Source organism: Solanum verrucosum, unplaced genomic scaffold (genome assembly GCF_900185275.1).
Source record: "Solanum verrucosum unplaced genomic scaffold, falcon-dt-bn FXZP01000603.1, whole genome shotgun sequence".
Classification (NCBI taxonomy): Eukaryota; Viridiplantae; Streptophyta; class Magnoliopsida; order Solanales; family Solanaceae; genus Solanum; species Solanum verrucosum.
The window spans coordinates 273,156-294,971 of record NW_026020644.1 but is presented as its reverse complement, the minus strand read 5'-3'; the positions used below and the strand labels follow the sequence as shown (position 1 = coordinate 294,971).

Below are 21,816 nucleotides of genomic sequence, written 5' to 3'. Positions count from 1 at the left end.
ATATATATTAAAACAATAAGTAAAAATTAAATAAAAAAATTACACCAAACTTTTAAAGGAGATTAAAAACAATTAAAGTTGTTTCTCCAAATGTGACTAAATTAAATTTTTTTCATAATTTTAACTGACAAAATTTATTAAAAAATTGACATAGTCAAAAGTTATTAATTTTAGATAAATTTAAAAAGTAAAGACTATTCAGAATTTTTTTTTAGATCTACCCTCAACATAAGAGGACCAATCTTGTCATTTTCTCTATCATATTATATATTAAGTCAAAAGTCTTGTAAAATATCATCACATTATCTAATTCAAGAACTTAGCTCATCCCCCTTCATCTTTTATTTTTCTTCATCAATCAATTATCATGAAATCTTCAACAAGTTCATTAAGTGATCGATACCAGAAATTTTCGTCATTCAGTGACGACACTCCGTCACCGATTAACGTTATGAGGAGCTCGAAAACTCCGTTTTACGTAGAGACGATGGATCCACAACCCGCTATGTATAGAAAAAAGAAAAATGATGTTCCATGGTCAACTGGACTATGTGATTGTATGTCCGATCCCAAGAATTGTAAGTCTTCCTTTCATATCATTTGTGAAAATGCTACTCTGTCCGCGCTAATTTATATAATGTTATTTAATTTAATACGGAATTTAAAGAAAAATATTCAGATTTGTGATCTAAAATGGTGTTGTTGTAAAATAAATTGGGACATAGAGAGTACTTTTTTTTTTCTTATTGATTGAATTTTTTATTTTACTTTATTAGAAGGGTTAGTTTATATTTTTAGTCCGTCAATTATTTGTAAGATTTTAATTCTAGTCTTTGTGATATGCATATAATATTCACAAATTTATCATAAAATTTGTGGTTCCACTGCTTTATTACGTTAAGCATTGATGTTATTGCAACTTATATTATCTTTTTATGATTTTTAAAATTCAAATTGATGTTATTTAATTTAGTTTCAAAGATTAGTCAAATACTCTCCGATAGTAAAAAGTGTCACATAAATTTGAAATGAACGAAAATAATATTGCTTTTAATTTTATTCAAATGTAACATACTTCCTCCATAAAAAGACTAAAAACATATATTTCAGTTAATTAAAAAATATATTTACTTAATCAAATAACACAAGAACTATTAAAATTTTACTAACAATTAAAGAACCAAAATTACTATTATTGCTAATGAACTAAAAAAAATGTATTTTTTTTCTCTTTTTTTGTTTGGCTTTATTTAATCAGGTTGCATAACATTGTGGTGTCCATGCATCACTTTTGGAAAGGTTGCTGAGATTATTGACAAGGGTTCTAACTGTAAGTTTTTTATTTATTTTTTTCTGATTTTATTATGTTTAATAAATAATGAGTTCAGTTTTATTTCAAGATCGAAAAAACCAAAAATAAACCCGTTGAAATATTGAATAGATTGGCTATTTAAATTTTTATCTCATAGGTGAGTGCTCCAAAAATTGAGGGCAAAATTAAAAAAATTGAGGGGCAAAATGTAGTAAAGTGTGTTGACTAAGTCATACATTCTTGATCTCTTAAATAACTTATAAATATTTTACTGATTTATGTTTGTCGAATTGATTAATGAGAAATTTTATTAAAATATTGAATGACTTTTTTATTTGTTAGGTGACTTATGGCTCTATAATAAAGAATAAATAACAATAATTTTGTCTTAGTTCTAAACAAGTTTGGAGCAGCTATAAAAATCTTCACTTGCTCTTATACTATTAATAATACCTTCACAAATAAAGAAACTAAAACTTGATAAGAGTTCGATGAATTAGGTTACATAACCCATAGTTTAGTCTATTTTGACAGAGTTCAACTTAACTCAAATAACACTTTTAAATAACGTCAGATAATATCTCACTTATTAATTAATGTAGTCAAATTACTCATTTTCTACCCCCAATAAACTGGTGAATTTGTCTTATTAATCTTTTTTCTTCAATTTCATAATTATAACATTATTACTTTTTTTACCTTAATTTTTGCAGCTTGTGGAGTAAATGGAGCATTATATGCAATAATAATATGTGTGACTTGTTGTCCATGTTGTTACTCTTGTTTTTATCGTAACAAAATGAGACAACAATATTTGTTGAAAAAAAATCTTTGTGGAGATTGTTTGGTTCATTGCTTTTGTGAAGCTTGTGCCTTGTGTCAAGAATATCGTGAGCTCAAAAATCGAGGAGTTGATATGTCAATTGGTAAGAAAAACAAAATTATCTCACCCTTTATTTTTATTTTATTTTTAATTTTTAAATAAATTAATGTGAAAAGTAAAGTCAATGCGAGTCTTTGGTCAAATTTTTAAAATTTATTTATTTTTACAAAAATGTATTTGTGAGTATAGAGTTTGTGTTTGGTTACTATCAATTGAAAAACATATTCTAGTCATTTATGCAGCTGATAATAAATTTTGTGATCGAATGCTACTAGACAAAATTTCTCACTATGAGAGAGGCATTTCAAATAGTGTTAAACCAGAACAATCAATTTAAAAAATAATTTGTGTTTGGACAAAATTAGAACAAAAAATTTTGTTTGGTCAAGATGTTAAAATGGAAACAATTCCTCCATCCCTACGAGATAATAATAAAGTATGCGTATACTCTATCCTCTCCAGACCTCACTTGTGGAATTCATTGTATCTTTTCTTAAAAGCTAGATCCAACACTTCAATTTTCTAAAATAAATATTTTTACACTTCTTGAAAACTTTATAGAAAAAAATATAAGATATCTCAAAAGTACTTTACTATGATTTTTTTTTTTTTTATATATTCACAGGATGGCATGGAAATGTGGAGAGGCAAAATCGTGGAGTGATCATCCCACCAACAGTTGAAGGTGGAATGAATAGATAAGGATTAAGATTGGGTTGTGAAAAATCACGAGGATATTTTTTGAAATCGAAGCAATAACTGCTATATAGTAAAGAGATAGCTCTTAATTGAATGATAGTGAATATAATATTAGCCCTAATATAATTTGTTAGGGGATTGTGAGTGTTTAGATTTGTAATCTAATTATGTACAATACATGCATTCAAGTATCTTGTTAATTCTCCTTTCCCATCGTTTCGAGTTCATGGTTTCAGGATGGATATAATAAAAATTCACTATGAAAATTGATATGACAACCCCCGTTAATGGGATATGGGGGACGAGCAAGGCATATAGCCAATAAAGAGGTGAAATACGCTCGTTCATACGCACACCAAGGATGATAAAAAAAAAAAAAAAAGGGACCATAGCTAATGTAAAAGCATTTGAATTGCAACATAATGTAAGGGGAAAAAGTACCTTGCATATATATATGAATTTTTGTTCATCCCCACCTGGTCAATTCACCAGTTCTCACTTACTACTTATTCATTAAATACCGGCTTGAACAAGGAAACCGGTCCCTTACTACCAAGAATATCTTATACAAAAGCATTATATGATCGAACATCCTCATTCGAGACAAAGGAATTCAGCTTCAGAACGAAAAGAATGATTCTACCCTACAAGATAATTACAGCAATCAACAACAAGCCTTCTCTGCCTCGACTGCATGTAGGAACGAATCCAGAGCATAGGACAACACGCGCCAACCTTAACTCTCCTTGGAGGAACAAAATTGGAAGCCAAGTGGAACTCTGTTCACAATTCACAATATGCTACAAGGAAGCTGCAGTCGAGAGTGTCAACAAACCAACAATTAGAGAGCTCAAGAAAGTATGAACGTCATGGGAATATTGTGAATGACAGCCAGATGCTGAGTCTGATGATGGAGCAACCGAGGAGCTATTCGTGAAGGTGCCATTTCTCCCTCCACTAGACGAAAAAATGAAAAGAAACAAGGCATAAGTAATAGAAGAGCAAGAATGTTATGGGGAAGTTAATCAAACAGAAATGACTAAATTAGTACCTTCCAGGATATATACAAGAACTATGACCTGCAACGGGAAAACAAACATTAGGTATCGATAATAATGTAAATCACAACATTGTTCTCAAAGCATCTGCCAGAGACATTTACACATATTACTCTTGAACAAGTTCAAATCAGTATCTTATAATAGCTTAAAAGTAACCACTGTGACCCAATTTTGAAGGGAAAAATCAAGTATTTATCAATGTTACTTCAATCTTTCTGTATAAAGGTTTTCCTGTTGAGTTCCGTAACACTCTACCATGTGTATGTGCATTGGACATGGAAGAAATACATCTTTGCATCCATACTTTTGGAAGCATCACGAAGCCAAACAAGCCGAAAAGTTTAAACAGACTAGGCCTAAGAGCAGTTCATAAGGCATGTCATCTCTTGTTTTGGATAGTTTTCCTTATTAATATAACACATTTTCCCAATATGCTTGTAGCAGACTACATAGTTAATTTGAAAATTGAATCTCATACCCAGAATTTTGTGTCAACTTGTTAAAGTTAATTTGTGGTAGGATTACAATTGGACAAGACACTTAACAACAACGACATACCCCGTGTAATCACACAAGTGGGGTCTAGGGAGGGTGGCGTGTATGCAACCTTACCCCTATCTTGAGAAGAAAGTGAGGGGGTTTCCGATAGACCCTCGGAAACATGTAAAGCAAATACAGTAGCGAAAGAAACCATGTTGAAAACAATTAAGAAAAGAACTGGACAAGACACTTGTGATGTTGTATCTTAGGTTCAAATATTCGAGTCAGCAAATTCATGTACATATGAGCATTTGCAAAAAATAACAACATAGTTTTGACAACTTACTAGGATCAGTGGTTGTGACTTTAGCAACCCCATTGAAGTTGCAAGTTCCGTCGGCCATGCCCATCTTGTGATAATACGCATCAAAAGCATATGATGCATGAGCAAACACAGTATTTGGGTCATAGCAAGGATTTTCTTGCAACAAAGGAGTACAGTCAACTTTCCCCGGTCCACAAGCCCAATCCAGTGCAGCTTGCACCATTTTTTTATCCGCGTTTTCCTTTGCAACACAATAGGTTTGGTTTGTGGTGTCATTGGCCAACACCGTTCCAGATCCTGTCAAGTGCATGATATAAACTGGCACTCCATTGGAATCAAAAAGCCCCCAGTTCTTCTCAGATATAGAACCAGGTCTGAGATCTTCGTTGTAAAGCTCATAAATGTACGTACTAACTGCAATCCCAGGATGCTTGGGCGTCCCGGTGTTGTTAAGAACATGCCTAATCAAGTTACTATTATAAGTATTAGCATTGTCAAGAGAAGCATCCGGCTCAGTGGAGTCACCCTTAGATGGCCAACCTGACTCCGTTACCACAACGGGAATGTTAGTGAAGTTCAAGTAGGACATAGAAAAATATGCTGCATCAACAACAGCATCAAATACATTAGTATAGTGGAGGAGTGTGTTAGAATCAACAGCCTCCTTGTTAGGTGGGAGGGGGCGAAAGAGAACATAGTCCAATGCGATCACACCATTGGATTTCACATAATCATAGTATGGATATACGTTGAGCATGAAATAGGAACTGGTGTCCTGCAAAAATTTGAGCAACGGAACCATGACAGGATCTAACGATCGATTGAAGAAAGCTTGTGAGGGTGGAAATGAGTCGAGGATGATAAAAGATGAATGAGGGGTGGAGACTTTAATCTTAGTGTCAAGATTAGCAGCAACAAGGGCAGAGTGAATAAATTTCATGGCAGAGACCAAGAGAGGAGCAGCATTAGGAAGAGTGGTAAGGACTTCAGAACCAATGGCGATGGCTGTGATGTTGGTGGCAGGAACATGAGAGAGGATATTCCGGGAAACCCAATTGGCAGCAGTGGAATTCGACTGACCAATTCCTAAGAGCTGATCATTTGGTACAGAAACAGTGACGCGGATTTCAGTATGAGCAAGTGCAAGTAGCATAGCTTGGTCAGCATCAAATAGCCTGACATGCCGAATCTGCTGTGCTTTGAGGAGAGCCACCACCTGAGCTGGACTGGGCATGTCAGAGACATCAGTTCCAATGTTTACACCAATGAACGCCTCTGACAGAAAGAAGAAAGATTGAGTAGTGTTTAGTTAAGCAGCTTTCAGTAAAACCAGAAGAAATGATATCCTAATCAGCCGGCACTTGTGGAACAATTAAGTTGAAACAAATCAAATCAAGGCTTCTTGCGCAGGAAAATGCAGTAAATCTGATTGAAATAAGAACAAGAGAATAATAATAATGAATGTATGTAAATTTACAATTTCAGATGATCTACAAGCCGTCATGGCCAACAACATCAAACTCGGTGTAAGTTGGGGTCTGGGGAGGGTAGATCATACACAAACCTTATCCCTAACTTGAGAAGGTAGAGTTGTTTCCGATAGACCTTCGGCTCAAAGAACGATAAAAAGAGGCAGTAGCAACAAGCAGAAACAACAGCAAGATAATAAGATAACCGAGACTACAGGAACAACATGTAGAAGTAGAAATCTAAAAATAACGAACAACTGTCACAGCCCTCGGCTACAATTTATATATAACAAAACAACACAAGTTTTGCCACCAGGTTAGTGTTTCACAGACTTGATAACCATCATAACTTCCATAATACATATGAAGACCAGTCAGACATAGTAAAAATAATTACGTCTAACCAACCAGAAAATGTGATACTCCTATAAAAGAAGAGTTACAAAGTTTTAGTTGTTTATCAACCCCCGGAAATGTTGAAATTCTTATTTTTTATTGATGACAGGTGCCTAAGTAATAAATGTATCAACTGCCTACCCACGTGTAATTTACTTCTAGTCCTCAATCTTCATAATCAAATCGATTTGATTTAAATTTTGACCTATTCTGTGAATAGAAATGAAGCGAGTTGCTAGGAGCCTATGACAGGAATAATATTACTGAAGAGAATATCTAACAGCTTCAGCTCTTCCAATACTAACTCTACAAAAATCCCAAAGCTAGTGCAAAAACCGACATGATTCCAAATATTTATCACTCAGATTGCTTTGTCTAATTACTTGTTTCATTTCGTAAGGGGTCATTTATTTTGAAGTCAAGTTATGCTGAAATTAGTTATCCTAAGATTATTTCTTATTAGTTGTTTGGTTTAATATATTAATGATATCGTACATTGCATGATTTCTAAGAAGTTGTTTGTTATCCCCCCCAATTAATAACCAAACAAGGGATAAGAGTCTTATCATAAGACAATACTAGTTTTTTTTTTATCACAGGACTATCTATGCATGTCCAGCATACCAAATGATCCCTAACAGTTTGTATAGACCCTCTAGCGATCATCACATTGCTGCATTGCACGATTCGTGCTCATGTGATCGACCACTGTGAATGGCAGAGATTCCTCTCATCTGTCTTGATATTGTGGTGCAGCAAGCAACCATATCCCGAGACAGTATGGGTGTGCACAGGGTGTACCAAATCACCCTAGTTGGTCGCCCCCGCATCATAAGTGGGGCAACCAGATGAAAGTTGACTAGAAGTTCTTGGTCTGATCAAGAACCAGATCGAGTTGTGGGGTCAAAGGCTTCCAAGGATTCCACAAGTTGCAGCACAACAAGGCGACCAGCCGCCTATTTTCTCGTACCAAGGCAGCCAACCATTTGGCACATTAGCCAAGGACACATACTTTTATGCATTTGATTGGGATGTCTATTATTGTCAAAAGCAGGATATGCGTCCATCCTAGCAGCGTGACATTCCAGGCACATCTTGGTATTACAGAGGCACTTCCAGTGCCAGATGTGCATAGAAGATGACTAAGCTACTGTTCGTCTCAGGTCAGTATTTTTTACTACTATTAAGCAAAAATTATTTGTTTCCTATTATTGTCATTTAATAGTTTCATAGTAGCAAGTTGATGCAAACGATTTCTACGACTTACTATACCAATGATCCCATTGATTCAGATGATTTTGTTACTCTCAATAGTCCCTTTGATCATAATGGGCTGAATTATGACCTAAATAAAAGAGTGGAAAAAGTCTTGTGCGCTCGTACGATCATGCTATAGAGCATTTCTGATTAAGAGAAGGCAGCATTGTATTATATATATGCATATATCTTTTGATAAAATCCTGCCTACCCTTGATCAAATATCAATTAGGATACATTAACTGATGTTCCAGACACCCCCCAAAGTATCATTAAGAAGAAAAATCATAATTAGAGTAAGGAAGACTCTATATAAGCCATCACATTCACCCATTCTATTTCGAGATTTTTATGTCCAATATTAATTGGAACAATATTTTCAGCCAAAAGACAGACCACAAACACGGCTCTTTGGTGATGCTCAATGAAGATTCACAAATAACATTATGCTCACTGTTATAATAACAGCAACAACAACAACATACCTAGTATAATCCCACAAGTATGATATGGGAAGGATGGTGTGAACACAGCCTTACCCTTACCTTATAAAGGTAAAGAGGTTGCTTCCAATAGATCCTTGGTTCAAGTTAAACATGTCCAAGAAACAAGTAAAACAAATACAAGCGAAAAAGTCATGTTGAAAACACTTTAGAAAAGAACAAGCAGCAACAACAAAATGTACGATAACTGAAGCAAAGAAAACAAAGAGGTAATACTAAAACCGAAGAATAAAATAAGACAAGAGAAAGTCCATGTGCAGTGAATAATTTTCAGAAACAATGGGCACATAAATCTTAAAATGCAGCAAACAACCACACCATGTGCTAAATGTTACTTCTTAAGAACATTGATAAAATAGCCTTGAAAGCACATCAAAGGATTTCCATTATTTTTTATACTAGTATTTGCAGAGGAAACCACATGAAGTGGGACACATTAAAACTAATCTGGAAAGATGGTCATATTGTAAAATATCATAAAAGTGAAATTATATATTAAGAGATACCATGTTTAGAAAAAGTCAAGATCACTAAGGCAAAAAGTTTCTTTCTTTAGAAAAATCATAGAGAAATGAGAGTGTAGCAAAAGTATTCACATTTTGCCTCTTTACAACACTGGCTTGAACTTTAAGCATTCAGCTCCATTTTGTCAAAATTAACTACTTTTGATTTTTGTCAAATATTTGAACAAAATAAACCAAAAATGTTTTAAGTCTTATCAAATCCTAGGAATCACAATACAAAACCCTACAAAATGCATTAAAACTCACATCCAAAAATGAGTACCCCTATGACAAATTCATTACATATTTGATTTTTGAGTTTCATACATGAACTATCAGGTGTGTGAGTTTCCTACCTGCACTATCACCAAATGTTTATGGAAACACAAATGAACTATAAGTTGTTCACTTTTCTTACCTGAACAATCAGGTTTGCTTCAAGAAGCATTTGGTGCTAGTTCAGACAGAAAACTCACACACACTTGATAGTTCAGCTATGAAACTCAAAAAATTGGAATAATTTAAGTGTGTTTTTTATACTTTTTCTCTAATACTTTGCAAGGCCTAATGGAGAAAAGATTGGTTCTACTAATGTGACAAAGAAGTTCAAAGTAAGTTGGTGGAGAAGTACCAAAAGAGTTTAATTTCTCATAAGCTTACTCAACTAACATCTATTATCTCATAAAGACTATTTTTCTGAAGAAAATTAAAATCAAGAATAAAGGTAATAATTATCTAAGATAATAACTATTAGTAGTTGATTTAGCATATAACAAATCCAGAGCATAATGCAAGTAGAAATAAACATCATAGTTTAAACAAGCAAAAAAGGCAAATTAATTTCTTTAAACCAAAGTTATTGAGTTCGATTAAATCCATAAGCTAAAATCAAGAAAATAGTAGCAAAACTTACCTTCATTAGCAGAAAAGGCAAAAGCTAGTAAATGTGGAATAAGAAGAAGTAGAACAAGAAGATCCATTGAGCTCTTCATTTCTGTTCTGCAAAAAAAAGATTCAATCTTTCTACACCATTAACAACCCTTCAACCAAAAAAGGGGTTTTGGGGTGGGGGGGTGTTTGGGGGGAGGGGAGAGTTTTGGTGATTGTGAAGTTGAGAAAAGTGGACTCTGTTCAAATGTATAGAATTTTTTATTTTTTTGTAAGCATTTCACATTTGTGAGAGAGATCTAAGGGCCGAGATTAAAACATAGGATGCTCTGTCTATTGAAGCAAAAAAAAAATAAAATGGAAACTTTGAAGGTCTCTTTTGGGACACCAAAGAACACTTTTTTGCTGCCTTTATAAGTATTATCAGGTTCGTATGTCCAACAATAATTGTCCACAGTTAACTTGACAGATATTTTAAGAAACAATAAATAATAGGGGTAATATTTACTGTATTTCCCTTTAAATAATGGTTCGGAAAATGTGTTAAATATTAAATAGTATTTAAAATGAAAGGTAAATAGACAGACATCTCTAGATTTTTAAAATTAGACAAATATTATTGAATAATTATTTTTAGTATAATGAAAACGTAAAAATTATGGTGATATTTGGAAGCGTTTAACCATGAAATTTTTTAAAAAAATTTCTGAAATTCAACTAATTGAAAAAAAGAAGAAGCTATTTTCACTTTTATTTCAAATTACTAGTATTAAAAAAGAAACAACTAATTTGAAGTAGTAATCTAACACAACGTAAATTTTTAAATGGTAAACCGAGAGAGTAGAAAGTTTGAAATTAATTATTTATAAAATATAAAAATGATTATATTTTTATAAAATTTAACCCCAAAAAAGGAAATTTATATACATAAATTGATTTTAAAAAAAAGTACTTACATTATGTAAATACATTTATTAAACATGAAATTTGTAACACATTAAAAGTGATGATCTAAAATATGTCATGGCCACGCCTATTTGACTAGATTAGTCAAATACTTCAACCTGATCACACAAAATAATTATGCAGAAAAAGGAGAAATTATGTAATTATAAAAAATTAAAAATGATAACAATGTCTTGGTGATAGATTTCCTTCCGTTCATTTTTACTTATTTAATTTTTCATAAATAAATGACTTATCAATTTTAATACATTACAATAAAAATAATTAGTTTTTCTATTTTAGTATAATCACAATTACTTAGTTTTAAACAAATTTTTAAAGATGGACATTATATATTATTTAATTTTAATTTTATAATAAAATACACTTATTTATTATTATTTCTTTAAAACCGTGTGAATTTGAGAATGATCAAGTAAAAAATGAGGAGAAAGTATAAAATAAAATAAATTTGTAAAAAAAAAGGTTTGAAAATGAATTGATTCAAAGATTGTACAGTGTTCAAAGATTATGCAATGCCCAATGAGAGCAAAGTTCTGATATATGCCATTCAATTGTCAATTTTTACAGTGTCAGTAATGAATTCAGATATAAGAGGGGTCTTTAATTATTTTGTTCTCTTTTATCGATGCATGCGTAACGGATAAATACTTCGCTTAATGAGTCCAATTTGTATAGTTTATCACTTTTTTTAGTTTTTTAGTTTGTTTTTGATATTCATATTAGATTTCGATTAAATTTAAATTCACACTGAAAAATTTCAAATTAAAAATAAAATGCTCCTTAGTGATATTCAAGGGAACTCAAATATGAAACTCTTGAGACCTCTTGATTGATAATTAAGTACTTATCACAATGAAAAGTCTCAAATAATATTGGGCCATCTGATGTAAGCCCAATGTGGAAATTAGTTAACAGACTTTTAGGCTTTGCTTTGCTCTTTGCAGATTTTGTGTTGGAGGAAATTTCTTAAGTAGCCACTACAAATAATTTAATTAGATTACATAGTTATAGTTTGTTAATTATGATTCGTAGCTACATATTAGAGTGAGGAAAGAGGCAAGAGAGATTGGGAGAGGGAAGAAAGAGGCGATCGAGAGAGGACAGAGAGTAGAGAATTGTATTTGTATCTTTGTCGAATTGTATATGTATATCTGTTAGATAATTGTTTATAAATAACTGGTATACATATGTATTTGTATATCTGGCGAGCGAGATTGAGAGAAAGAGAGGAAATTATAATGTGGGAATCGAACCCTCACCAACAATATGAGAACTCAGATAATCAACCAACTAAATTATTAAAATTCCCCAACAATCTCATTCTACTTCTACAGATATAACAAATTGAAATACTTGACTCATAAAATTCATGCTCAATTAAATCAGACTAACAAATTGAAACGAAGAGGATGTCAGGTACATATCATTACAAAGAAACCAAACAAGTAGCTACTCAAAAGAAAATTACAAATATAGCTACTCATAGCTTAGAATTACTAATCTTGATTCTGCAACTTATCAACCCATTGATTCAACTGTTCAACAAAGTAGGAGTTCAAGTAACCAACCTAGTCACATAATAAAACAACCAATAAAACATCAACACAAACGCGATCAACACAAGTGAATAGACAAGAAACATGTATAGTTAATGAAATGAAACAAGTCATAAGTAATAGTAGAGCAAGAATAACAAGTTATAGGACAATTTAGAAAATGACTAAATTAGTACCTTCCTGGATATATACAAGAACCATGACCTGCAACACGAAAACAAATAATAAGGATCAATAATAATGCAAATCACAACATTGTCCTCGAAACATCAGCCAGAAGAGTCGTGAAGATAGAGAGGTTGTTTCCAATAGACCCTCAGAAACATGTAATGTCAGCAAATTCATGTAACATATTGAGCATTTACCCCAAAAAACAGAGTTTTGACAATAGGTTCGGGTTGTAGTTTTATTTGCCAACACCGTTTCCGATCCCGTCAAGTGCATTATATAAATTGATTGAAATAAGAACAACGAATAATAATAATAACAATAATGAAGGTATGTAAATTTTACAATTTGAGATGATCTACATTTAGGGGTAGATCATACTCAAAACTTATCCTTAACTTGAGAAAGTATTGATCTTTGGCTCAAAGAACGATAGAAATAGTCAAAAAGTGTATTTCTTTAGAGGAAATCATAGAGAATGAGAGTGTAGCAAAAGTATTCCTATTTGCCTCTTATACAACATTGGCTTGAACTTTAAACATATAGCTCCATTTTGTCAAAATTTAGTGCTTTTTATTTTTGTAAAAATAAAACGACGACATACACAGTGTAATCTCACAAATAAGGTCTAAGAAGGGTACAATGTGAGTAAACCTTGGTAGAGATGTTGTTTCTGCTAGACACTCGGCTCAAAAAAGTAATGTAATCATACAAGAAAATTAACCAGTAATGTCTTAAAATTCTTATCAAAACCTAGAAATCACAATACAAAAAATTACACTAGACAATAGACACCAAAATATCAAAAGTTACACCTCAAAAAGCTTCAAACCCCTAAAAAATACACTAAAAAGTTGTCACTCCTAACAAATTTAAGGATCAAAACTACTGAATTCTCTTATTATATAAGAGGGAGTTTATGATGGGACATTGTGATGTCCAATCATAAACTCCCTATATAATATATAATATATAATATAATAAATCATTTTTTCTACTATATAATATATATTTGTTTTTCTACTATAAGGGAGTTTATATAATATATAATAATATAATATAATAAATCATTTACAAATGACTTAAAATATTTCATATTTAAAGGATATATAATAAATTAAGTTTACTCTCAAAATTCTATCCGGGTCACATATATTGAGACAGAAAAAATAACATATATCATTTTAAAATTACCAAAAAAGTATTATAAATAATAATAATTAACAACTTAAAATATCTTAAAGACATTTTAAAAGGGTTAATTTTGTAATTGTAATTTCTACTATATAATAAAAGGGAGTTTATATAATATATATTCTACTATTATATAATATCATAATAAAACCCCTTTTATTATATAGTAGAAATAAATATAATATATATATATATATAATATAATATAATATATAATATAATATAATATATAATAATATAATATAATAAATCATTTACAAATGACTTAAAATATTTAATATTTAAAAGATATATAATAAAATAGGTTGACTCTCAAAATTCTATCCGGGTCACATATATTGGGACAGAAAAAATAACATATATCATTTCAAAATTACCAAAAAAGTATTATAAATAATAATAATTAACAACTTAAAATATCTGAAAGACATTTTAAAAGGGTTAATTTTGTAAGTTTATCCATATCACATAAATTATGACAAAGTGACCAGCAATATAAGTTATTTGAAAGTTACATAAAAATATTATAAATCACAATAATTAATAACTTAGAACATTTTTTTTTAAATGCAAATTTGGATGACTCTTCAAATTTCATTTGTGTCACATAAATTGAGACAACAAAAATAACATATATTGCGCCCATTTTAATTTATTTGTCTTAATTTTTTTTTATATTTAAAAATTGCGTAAAAATACTATAAATCATGATAATTGACAACATAAAATATTTCAAAAATAAATACATATAAAAAAATTTGATTAATTCTTGAAATTAATCTATCGTTAAAAATTATGTATAAAATACAATAAATCGTGATTTTGACCACTTCAAATATTTATTAAAAAAACAGAAAAAATAAATTGACTGATTCTTAAAATTAATCTATCAATGTCACATAAAATGAGACAAAAGTAGTAATATGTATTGTTTAATGTGAAATTATTGAAAACTACGTAAAATGTATTATAAATGTTAACAATTAACAACATTTGATTGAATCTTGAAATTTTATCAATGCTACATACATTGAGACAAGTGGAGTAATATATATTAAGTATTTAAAAATTACGTACAACCATATTGCTTTCTGTAGGCTTCGAATTATCGTGGTCATTTTTTAGGCTGATACAAGTTTTGTACTTTTTTTTTAATATTATAAATCGCGATAATTAAAAATTTAAAATATTTTTAAAAATATATTAAAAATTTAGTTGGTTCCGGGAATTTTATTTATACTATATAAAATGGGACAAAGGAAGCAACATATATCATTTACAAATGACTTAAAAAGCATTAAAAATTAGAATAATTACCAATTTAAAATATTTAAAAGCTATATAATAAAATAGGTTCACTCTCAGAATTCTTTCAGGCTCACATATATTAGGACAGAAAAAATAACACATATCATTTTAAAATTACCAAAAAAGTATTATAAATAATAATAATTAACAACTTAAAATATCTGAAAGACATTTTAAAATGGTTAATTTTGTATTTTTATCCATATCACATAAATTAGGACAAAGTGACCAGTAATGTTGGTTATTTGAAAGTTACATCAAAATATTATAAATCACAATAATTAATAACTTAAAACATTTTTTTAAAATAAAATAAAATTTGGATGACTCTCCAAATTTTATTTGTGTGACATAAATTGAGACAACAAAAATAACATATATTGGGTCCATTTTAATTTACTTGTCTTTTTTTTTTTGGGTTTTTTATATTTAAAAAATGCGTAAAAATATCATAAATCATGATAATTGACAACATAAAATATGTTTTCAAAAAAAATAGAAAAAATTCCACTCATTCTTTAAGTGAATCTATCGTAAAAATACTATAAATCATGATAATTGACAACATAAAATATTTCAAAAATGTTGTATGTGGATTAGTCTTATTGTGCCTTGAATAGCGTCAAATAAAGTACAAGTTTGTGATAAAAAAACTTATTCTTTTATTCACGCAAACAATCGCTTCAAAATCTCCGTTATTAGCCCCAAAACATACCATTTATATTATTGGGCCCGTGCCCGTGCATAGCACGGGCAACATTACCTAGTAATATATCTAAGACACTAGTTTGAACATGTCCCAAAACAAGATTTATTTATTTTTGTGTTTTTTTCTCTAAATCTTTGCAAACAAAACTCACTCCAAAACAACATCTCCCACTCAAATTATCATTTCCATATTTGATATCATGGTATGGATAAATATATTAGTTGTTTTATAATGAGATTACAAATTATTTCTTAATAATTATTTTTTGTCAAATTTGCTGGTCAAATAATTATGACCCAAGTTTATCAGACATAATTAAATTCAGAGTTTGGCTTGAAGCATGATTTCTGGAAAATCTGATTTAGAGGCAAGACTTTGAGAGAAATTTTATCTATGGATATAATTTATGTCATTAAATTTAGGGAATATTATGCGGTTAAGCAAATTTATATCATTTAATTAGTCATCATAGGTATAATTTGCTATAATTATCACTCGCAACTAACATTAACTATTAATTATGTGAGCTGAGTTCGAATTTGTATAATTAACCACGTTTGTATAATTTGCCATGTATAAATCACAACTAACAATTCTTCATTTGATTTGTATTTGTATACGATGATTTGTATTTGTATATTACGATAATTTCCTTTGATTTTTTAAGTTTATCACCATATACATATAATCTTTTTTGTATAATTTTTTAAAGCTTGTATAAACAGATTGTTTTTGGATTTTGTATAATATAATTTATATAAGGTAATTTGTATAATATAATTTATATAACTGTTTAAAATATATGTTTGTATCAATTCATTATTTCAAGTTTTATCATATTTGTATGTTTTATCATATTTGTATAACTCCAAACTGTATATTACTCAATTATACAAAAACACGCAAATTATACAAACGTACCCGCAAATTATACAAACGAGATGTGAATTATACAAATTATTGCCCTCTCTCGCTCGCCTCTCTCCTCCCTCTCCCAATCTCGCTTAGGATATATATATATATATATATATATATATATCAATTACATATATACAATTATCTAACCGTTACACATATATAATTCACCTCTCCCACTCTCTGCCCTCTCTTGCTCGCCTCTCTCCTCCCTATAGCTACGAAACGTAATTAACAAACTATAGCTATGAATCGTAATTAAGCTATTTTTAATTGGCTATGCGAAATTTCCCTTATGGCTTATGCTACCGAACTAACTTATGTCTTGGACATAATTTACGCCGTTGAACTTCTATTTTGAGAAGTAGTAACAGGTATCTTAAGCCTAACTTGTGTTATCGAAGTTGGGCACGAAAATCGAAGTTATGTCATCAAACCCCATTAACGAATAAGAGGAATTCGTACCCTCAATAAATAAAAAATCTACCTAGCAATTCCAATGCTAGCCTTAAAATTCATTCTAACTCGAACAATTTTCCTAGAGGTAACAAATCGGCCTAGACACTTTCTTAAAAGTTGTGACAAATAAATATAAACATTACCATATATACATGCTACGTGCATATCATTATACCAAAAAAAAAAAACAAGTTAATAGAGATTACCGATAAACTCCATACTCATAAAACTTTGCAATCCATTACAAAGGAAACCAAACAAGAAATACTCAAAAACATAATATAAACCACAACTACTTAATTTAACTTATATTTTATCATTTGAATTATTATTCCTGATTCTTCAACTTTTCAACCCGTTGATTCAATAGTTCAACTCGAGTAACCAACCTAGTCACAGAATAAAGCAACCAATAAAACATCAACGCCGACGCGATCAACAGCGCGTTACGCTGACTCTTCACAATCGATTTCTGATGCCGCATCAGTTCCGTGGGAGTACAAGACTCGACCGATTTACACCTCGGCCGAGTCTCGTACTTCCAATAAATATCCAACAACAAGAACAAACAAAACGGAACTACAGAAAGAAACGGTTTGAGGAGATTTCGGGTTACGGATATTAAACCTTTACGTAACGGGTATGTACCCGGAAGAGTCAAAAGTATTACCATAACTGCTTCTGCTGCTGCAGCGTAACCTAGAATTACCCATTCTAATGCCATAGATATGTTGTTTTGCTCTCTTTTTTGGATAAAATAAATGATTGAAGATTGTGATTTTCTGTGAGTATAATTTGAATTTATTTTTTGGGGGTTTAAATGGGAAGTGGTTGAGGATTTGGTGATGACGTGGCAAGGGAGAAAAGTGACACGTGGAATGGTTATACACACGTTCTGTATACAGATGGCAGGTTTTGGTAAAGCTTTGTTATGTATACCCGTTCTATATTTTGGTTAGGCATATCATTTGGTACCATGTTATCCAACTTTGACCATGCGCAGGTTGTCACTTAAATTTGTTTAGAATTTTACGAGTAGCCGTTTATATCTTATTTTGGTTAGGCATATCATTTGGTACCATGTTATCCAACTTTGATCATGCGCAGATTGTCACTTAAATTTGTTTAGAATTTTACGAGTAGACGTTTATATCTTATTTAGCTTTTTATGTAGCAATTCAGGTTCTATGTGGCATCATATGTAGTTTTCTACTTGTATTAGATCATGTAAAACGAATGTGTTTACTTCTTTAATCATATATATGTTTAAGTATTGTCTGCTTATACACACTCCAAAGTTGAAGAGCATAGATGCAGTTGAGAATAAATTAAAGGATATAAGTGTGTTAGGCCTATTGTTTATATAAACATCAACAATGAATAACCGATAAATCGAAGTTATAGAAATTCTATAACAGTTTAGCAACTAATAAATCAAATTGATAAATTTCAAAATTAAACCGAATCAATTGATACTTAGCTCTAAAACAAACTGATAACACCACTTGATATTCACCTAAACAGTTAACATTCTAAACCTTTTGAGTTATGCACCTAATATATAATTAAAGAGCGTTTAGAGATTAACTTACTGATGCAAACTTCATACACACACAAAAAATAAAAATAATGGTTTAATACATAATCATGATTAATAATTTAATCTTATTGAAATTATGCATTAGTAAGCAATTTCAACAAAGATAGAAACATCTTACTTAAATTTTATAAAGGTCGGGTGTGAGGCGAGGCGTTATTATTACTTCTATAGGATTTACCTTACGCATAGTCATGCCAGGTCCCTCTTTCATATCCAAAGGTTCATCCGATGGAATTTTATAATCGAAACCTTGGATCAAATGACCTATTGTTAGGTACTCCACTTGCAACGCATAGGTCATTCCAGGACAAGATCGTCTTCCAGAACCAAATGGAATGAACTCATAATCTTGACCACGGAAATCAATATCAGTAGTGAAGAATCTATCTGGATTGAATTGATCGGGATTTGACCATATTTTAGGATCTCGTTGTAATTTCATGACATTTGTGTATAGTCTAGTACCTTTAGGTATGTGATAACCACTAACAACACAATCCTCCGTGTTTTCATGTGGTACTAACAAAGGCCCTGGTGGATATAATCGTAACACCTCCTTAATGATAGCTTGAAGGTACACCAAATCCTTAATATCGTTGTCATCTATCCATCTATCCTTACCAATTTTCATGTGGATTTCTTCTTGAGCTTTCTTCAAAACATGTTGATTATTTATCAGTAATGTCATTCCCCAGTTTATATGAAGAGAAACTGTGTCTGCTGCATCCAAGACCAAACTCTGGAAATTTTTTAGAAGAGTTAAAACTTTACTCCATTCAAGACCCCTCTATTATAATTGAAGGAGTACAGTTTATTATGCGAGTTTTTAAATTGTAAATCAAACACAACATCAATTTTATACATAAATCATTTTTCTCCTAACCCTTTATCAAATGTAGTATAATTACGTAGAACGTAATACCTACCTAACTCACCTCTAAATCAGTTACCAAATAGCCGTAGCTAGTTAGGGAGGGGCATTCACATGTCAACGCTTAGGGGCTTAGGGCCTATAGGTTATTCAATCTCCTATTTTTTCAGATAGGAATGTCAATGATTTTCTTAAAATCGACTTACTTTATCAAATTGAATTGTTTATTAGATTATTTTTAAAAATAAAAGCATAATTTTTTTAATATAAATTTATAATCGTATTGAATACTTAATTAGATACTCCAATTTTAAACTTTTTTTTAAAACAAATTAAACTATATATATATATATATATATATATATATATATATATGGAACATTAAATTTTTTGTCTTGAGCTGGAAACAAAGTAGCTAAACTTTACCATCAACACATTATCTAAATTAGAAGAAATCGTAAAATATCCACCCGTTATTTGTATGGAAAATTTTAATTGGACTTTGATTGGCTATTAAAAGTAAACATTTTTTCAGCTCTTTCCTTAATAATTACATTGTGTCGAGTCAAATTAAGAAATATTAGTATTAATTTTTTATACCAAGAGTTATAATGATGCATGCAAATCAAGTTACCAAAATATGTGAACGGCCCTAAACAAGTTATAAGTCAAACAACGTAACATAAATTTAACTAGAGTAAATGACTAAGGAGAAATAAACTTACAAAAACTGTTGCTTTGATAACGATATCACGAGAGTAACCTCCATGAAGATGTTCATTGCTCATCTTCGAAAGCATCACGTCAATGAAATCTCTTTCATTACCACCTCCATTAACCTCCATTAATGACGTTTCTCTCGTCTTCACATGCTCGTCTAACCATCTCTGAAAAATCGAATCGATATCCTTAAACGTCTTCTTCATTAACTTCACATGCCCTTGAAAATCTATCCATTTGAATAGCCGAATCGGAAACGCATCCCACAACACAAAATCCATTGACAGAACCAGAAATTTCCTAAAAGCTTCCTTAAATCTCTCCATTTCTCCGTCTCCTCCAGATTCGTAATTCTTCCCTGCTATCATCTGTACAATTAGCCCAAAATTCAATTCCTCTAACCAATCGGTTAGGTTTACTACTGATTTCTCTTCAGTATTTTGAATTCGAGAATGAAGATTTTTGATGTTGTTTCGGATTTTACAGAGCTTGATCTGTTTCAATTTCTCGAGACGAGAGTTGGATAGAACTTCCTGAATGATTAATTTTCTTATGTTTCGCCAGTAAGATCCGTAATTAGCTAGAAAAAGTATGGCGTTATTGTACCCAATGTATTCGCCGTAGAGACAAGCTGGACGATTCGCGAATACGGCGTCGTTTTTGGTGTAACACTCTTTTACGGCGTCGTAACTGCTGATTACTAACACGCGGTGAAGTCCGACCCGGAATGTGAAAACAGGGCCGTATTTATCGGCTAAATCGGAGAGTTTTCGAGCTAACGGACGATTGTCGCCGTCGTTGTTGAAGTAGAAAAGATGACCGATTACCGGCCATCCTCCGGCAATTTCCGGTGGTAATGGTAGTTTTGAAGTTTTTTTTGTCGATAAGATGAAGTAGAAGAGGAATGCGAGTGTTAACAGTGCTGCAATGGCTTCCATGGGAGAAAGAAGAAGAAGATCAAATTCCATGTCTAGAAAGTTATTATGAGTAAAATTATGATGCATGCAACTTCTTTTTTATAGTGTTAAGTATTACTTGTCACACCAACAACGGTGTCGTATTCTTTCATTTTTAATTAGATATTTTGATTTTAGTTCTTCTGGATATTGAATTGCATGGTACTTTTTGACGTTAATTCAGAATTGTATAAAAGTTAATTTGACTAATTTTTTAAGTTAAACTACATAAGAATCATTCAATAATTTGGATATCTAAAAGTTATATAAAAAATACAATATTGTTCTCATATTGATGGTATGAGAAAAAGTTAATTTTAAAATATTTGTTAAAGTTCATGTAATTTGACTTTAATAAAACGAAATATGACAAGTAAAGAAGATGAAAAGGGTATTGATTAAGTCTCGAAGATGAGTACTATATTATTTCTTTAATATTGTGATTTTTAAAATTAATTATTTTAAATTATTTTATTTTTATAGAAGTTCAAAACAAAATAAAATGTATATATTTTTTCCATTTCATCTTTAGTTATTGCCTTCTCCAAAAATAAGTACTACTTTGATTATATTGAAGGACAGATCGCAATATCAATATAATGACTTATATTCAAA

General features: G+C 30.9%; 4 protein-coding genes across 5 annotated transcripts; 1 reads left to right on the top strand and 3 right to left on the bottom strand.

The window, feature by feature from the left end:
• Window positions 1-264: 264 nt before the first annotated feature.
• Window positions 265-3,104, top strand: LOC125812083 (protein PLANT CADMIUM RESISTANCE 2-like). The gene is made up of 4 exons (XM_049491574.1): window positions 265-578; window positions 1,259-1,330; window positions 2,026-2,238; window positions 2,821-3,104. Exons 1-4 carry the CDS (start codon window positions 368-370, stop codon window positions 2,895-2,897), a joined length of 573 nt encoding a protein of 190 aa, XP_049347531.1. The 5' UTR covers window positions 265-367; the 3' UTR covers window positions 2,898-3,104.
• Window positions 3,105-3,609: 505 nt separating this feature from the next.
• On the bottom strand, window positions 3,610-9,954 carry LOC125812077 (glucan endo-1,3-beta-glucosidase 3-like). 2 transcript variants are annotated; one of them, XM_049491567.1, is made up of 4 exons: window positions 9,802-9,954; window positions 4,782-6,035; window positions 3,946-3,973; window positions 3,610-3,851 (listed from the first exon to the last, which is right to left on the bottom strand). In XM_049491567.1, the coding sequence occupies exons 1-4, from the start codon at window positions 9,878-9,880 to the stop codon at window positions 3,695-3,697; spliced, it is 1,518 nt and encodes a 505-aa protein (XP_049347524.1). In that variant the 5' UTR covers window positions 9,881-9,954; the 3' UTR covers window positions 3,610-3,694. The 2 variants fall into 2 exon arrangements, 1 of the variants encoding a protein (XP_049347524.1); XR_007441968.1 differs by lacking the exons at window positions 3,610-3,851; window positions 3,946-3,973 and adding an exon at window positions 4,177-4,359 and having other exon boundaries at window positions 4,647-6,035.
• Window positions 9,955-17,382: 7,428 nt separating this feature from the next.
• On the bottom strand, window positions 17,383-17,778 carry LOC125812101 (uncharacterized). Its single transcript, XM_049491594.1, has one exon. It carries the CDS (start codon window positions 17,776-17,778, stop codon window positions 17,383-17,385), a length of 396 nt encoding a protein of 131 aa, XP_049347551.1.
• Window positions 17,779-18,757: 979 nt separating this feature from the next.
• LOC125812076 (xanthotoxin 5-hydroxylase CYP82C4-like) lies at window positions 18,758-21,213 on the bottom strand. The gene is made up of 2 exons (XM_049491566.1): window positions 20,251-21,213; window positions 18,758-19,393 (listed from the first exon to the last, which is right to left on the bottom strand). Exons 1-2 carry the CDS (start codon window positions 21,211-21,213, stop codon window positions 18,773-18,775), a joined length of 1,584 nt encoding a protein of 527 aa, XP_049347523.1. The 3' UTR covers window positions 18,758-18,772.
• Between the last annotated feature and the right edge of the window lie 603 nt (window positions 21,214-21,816).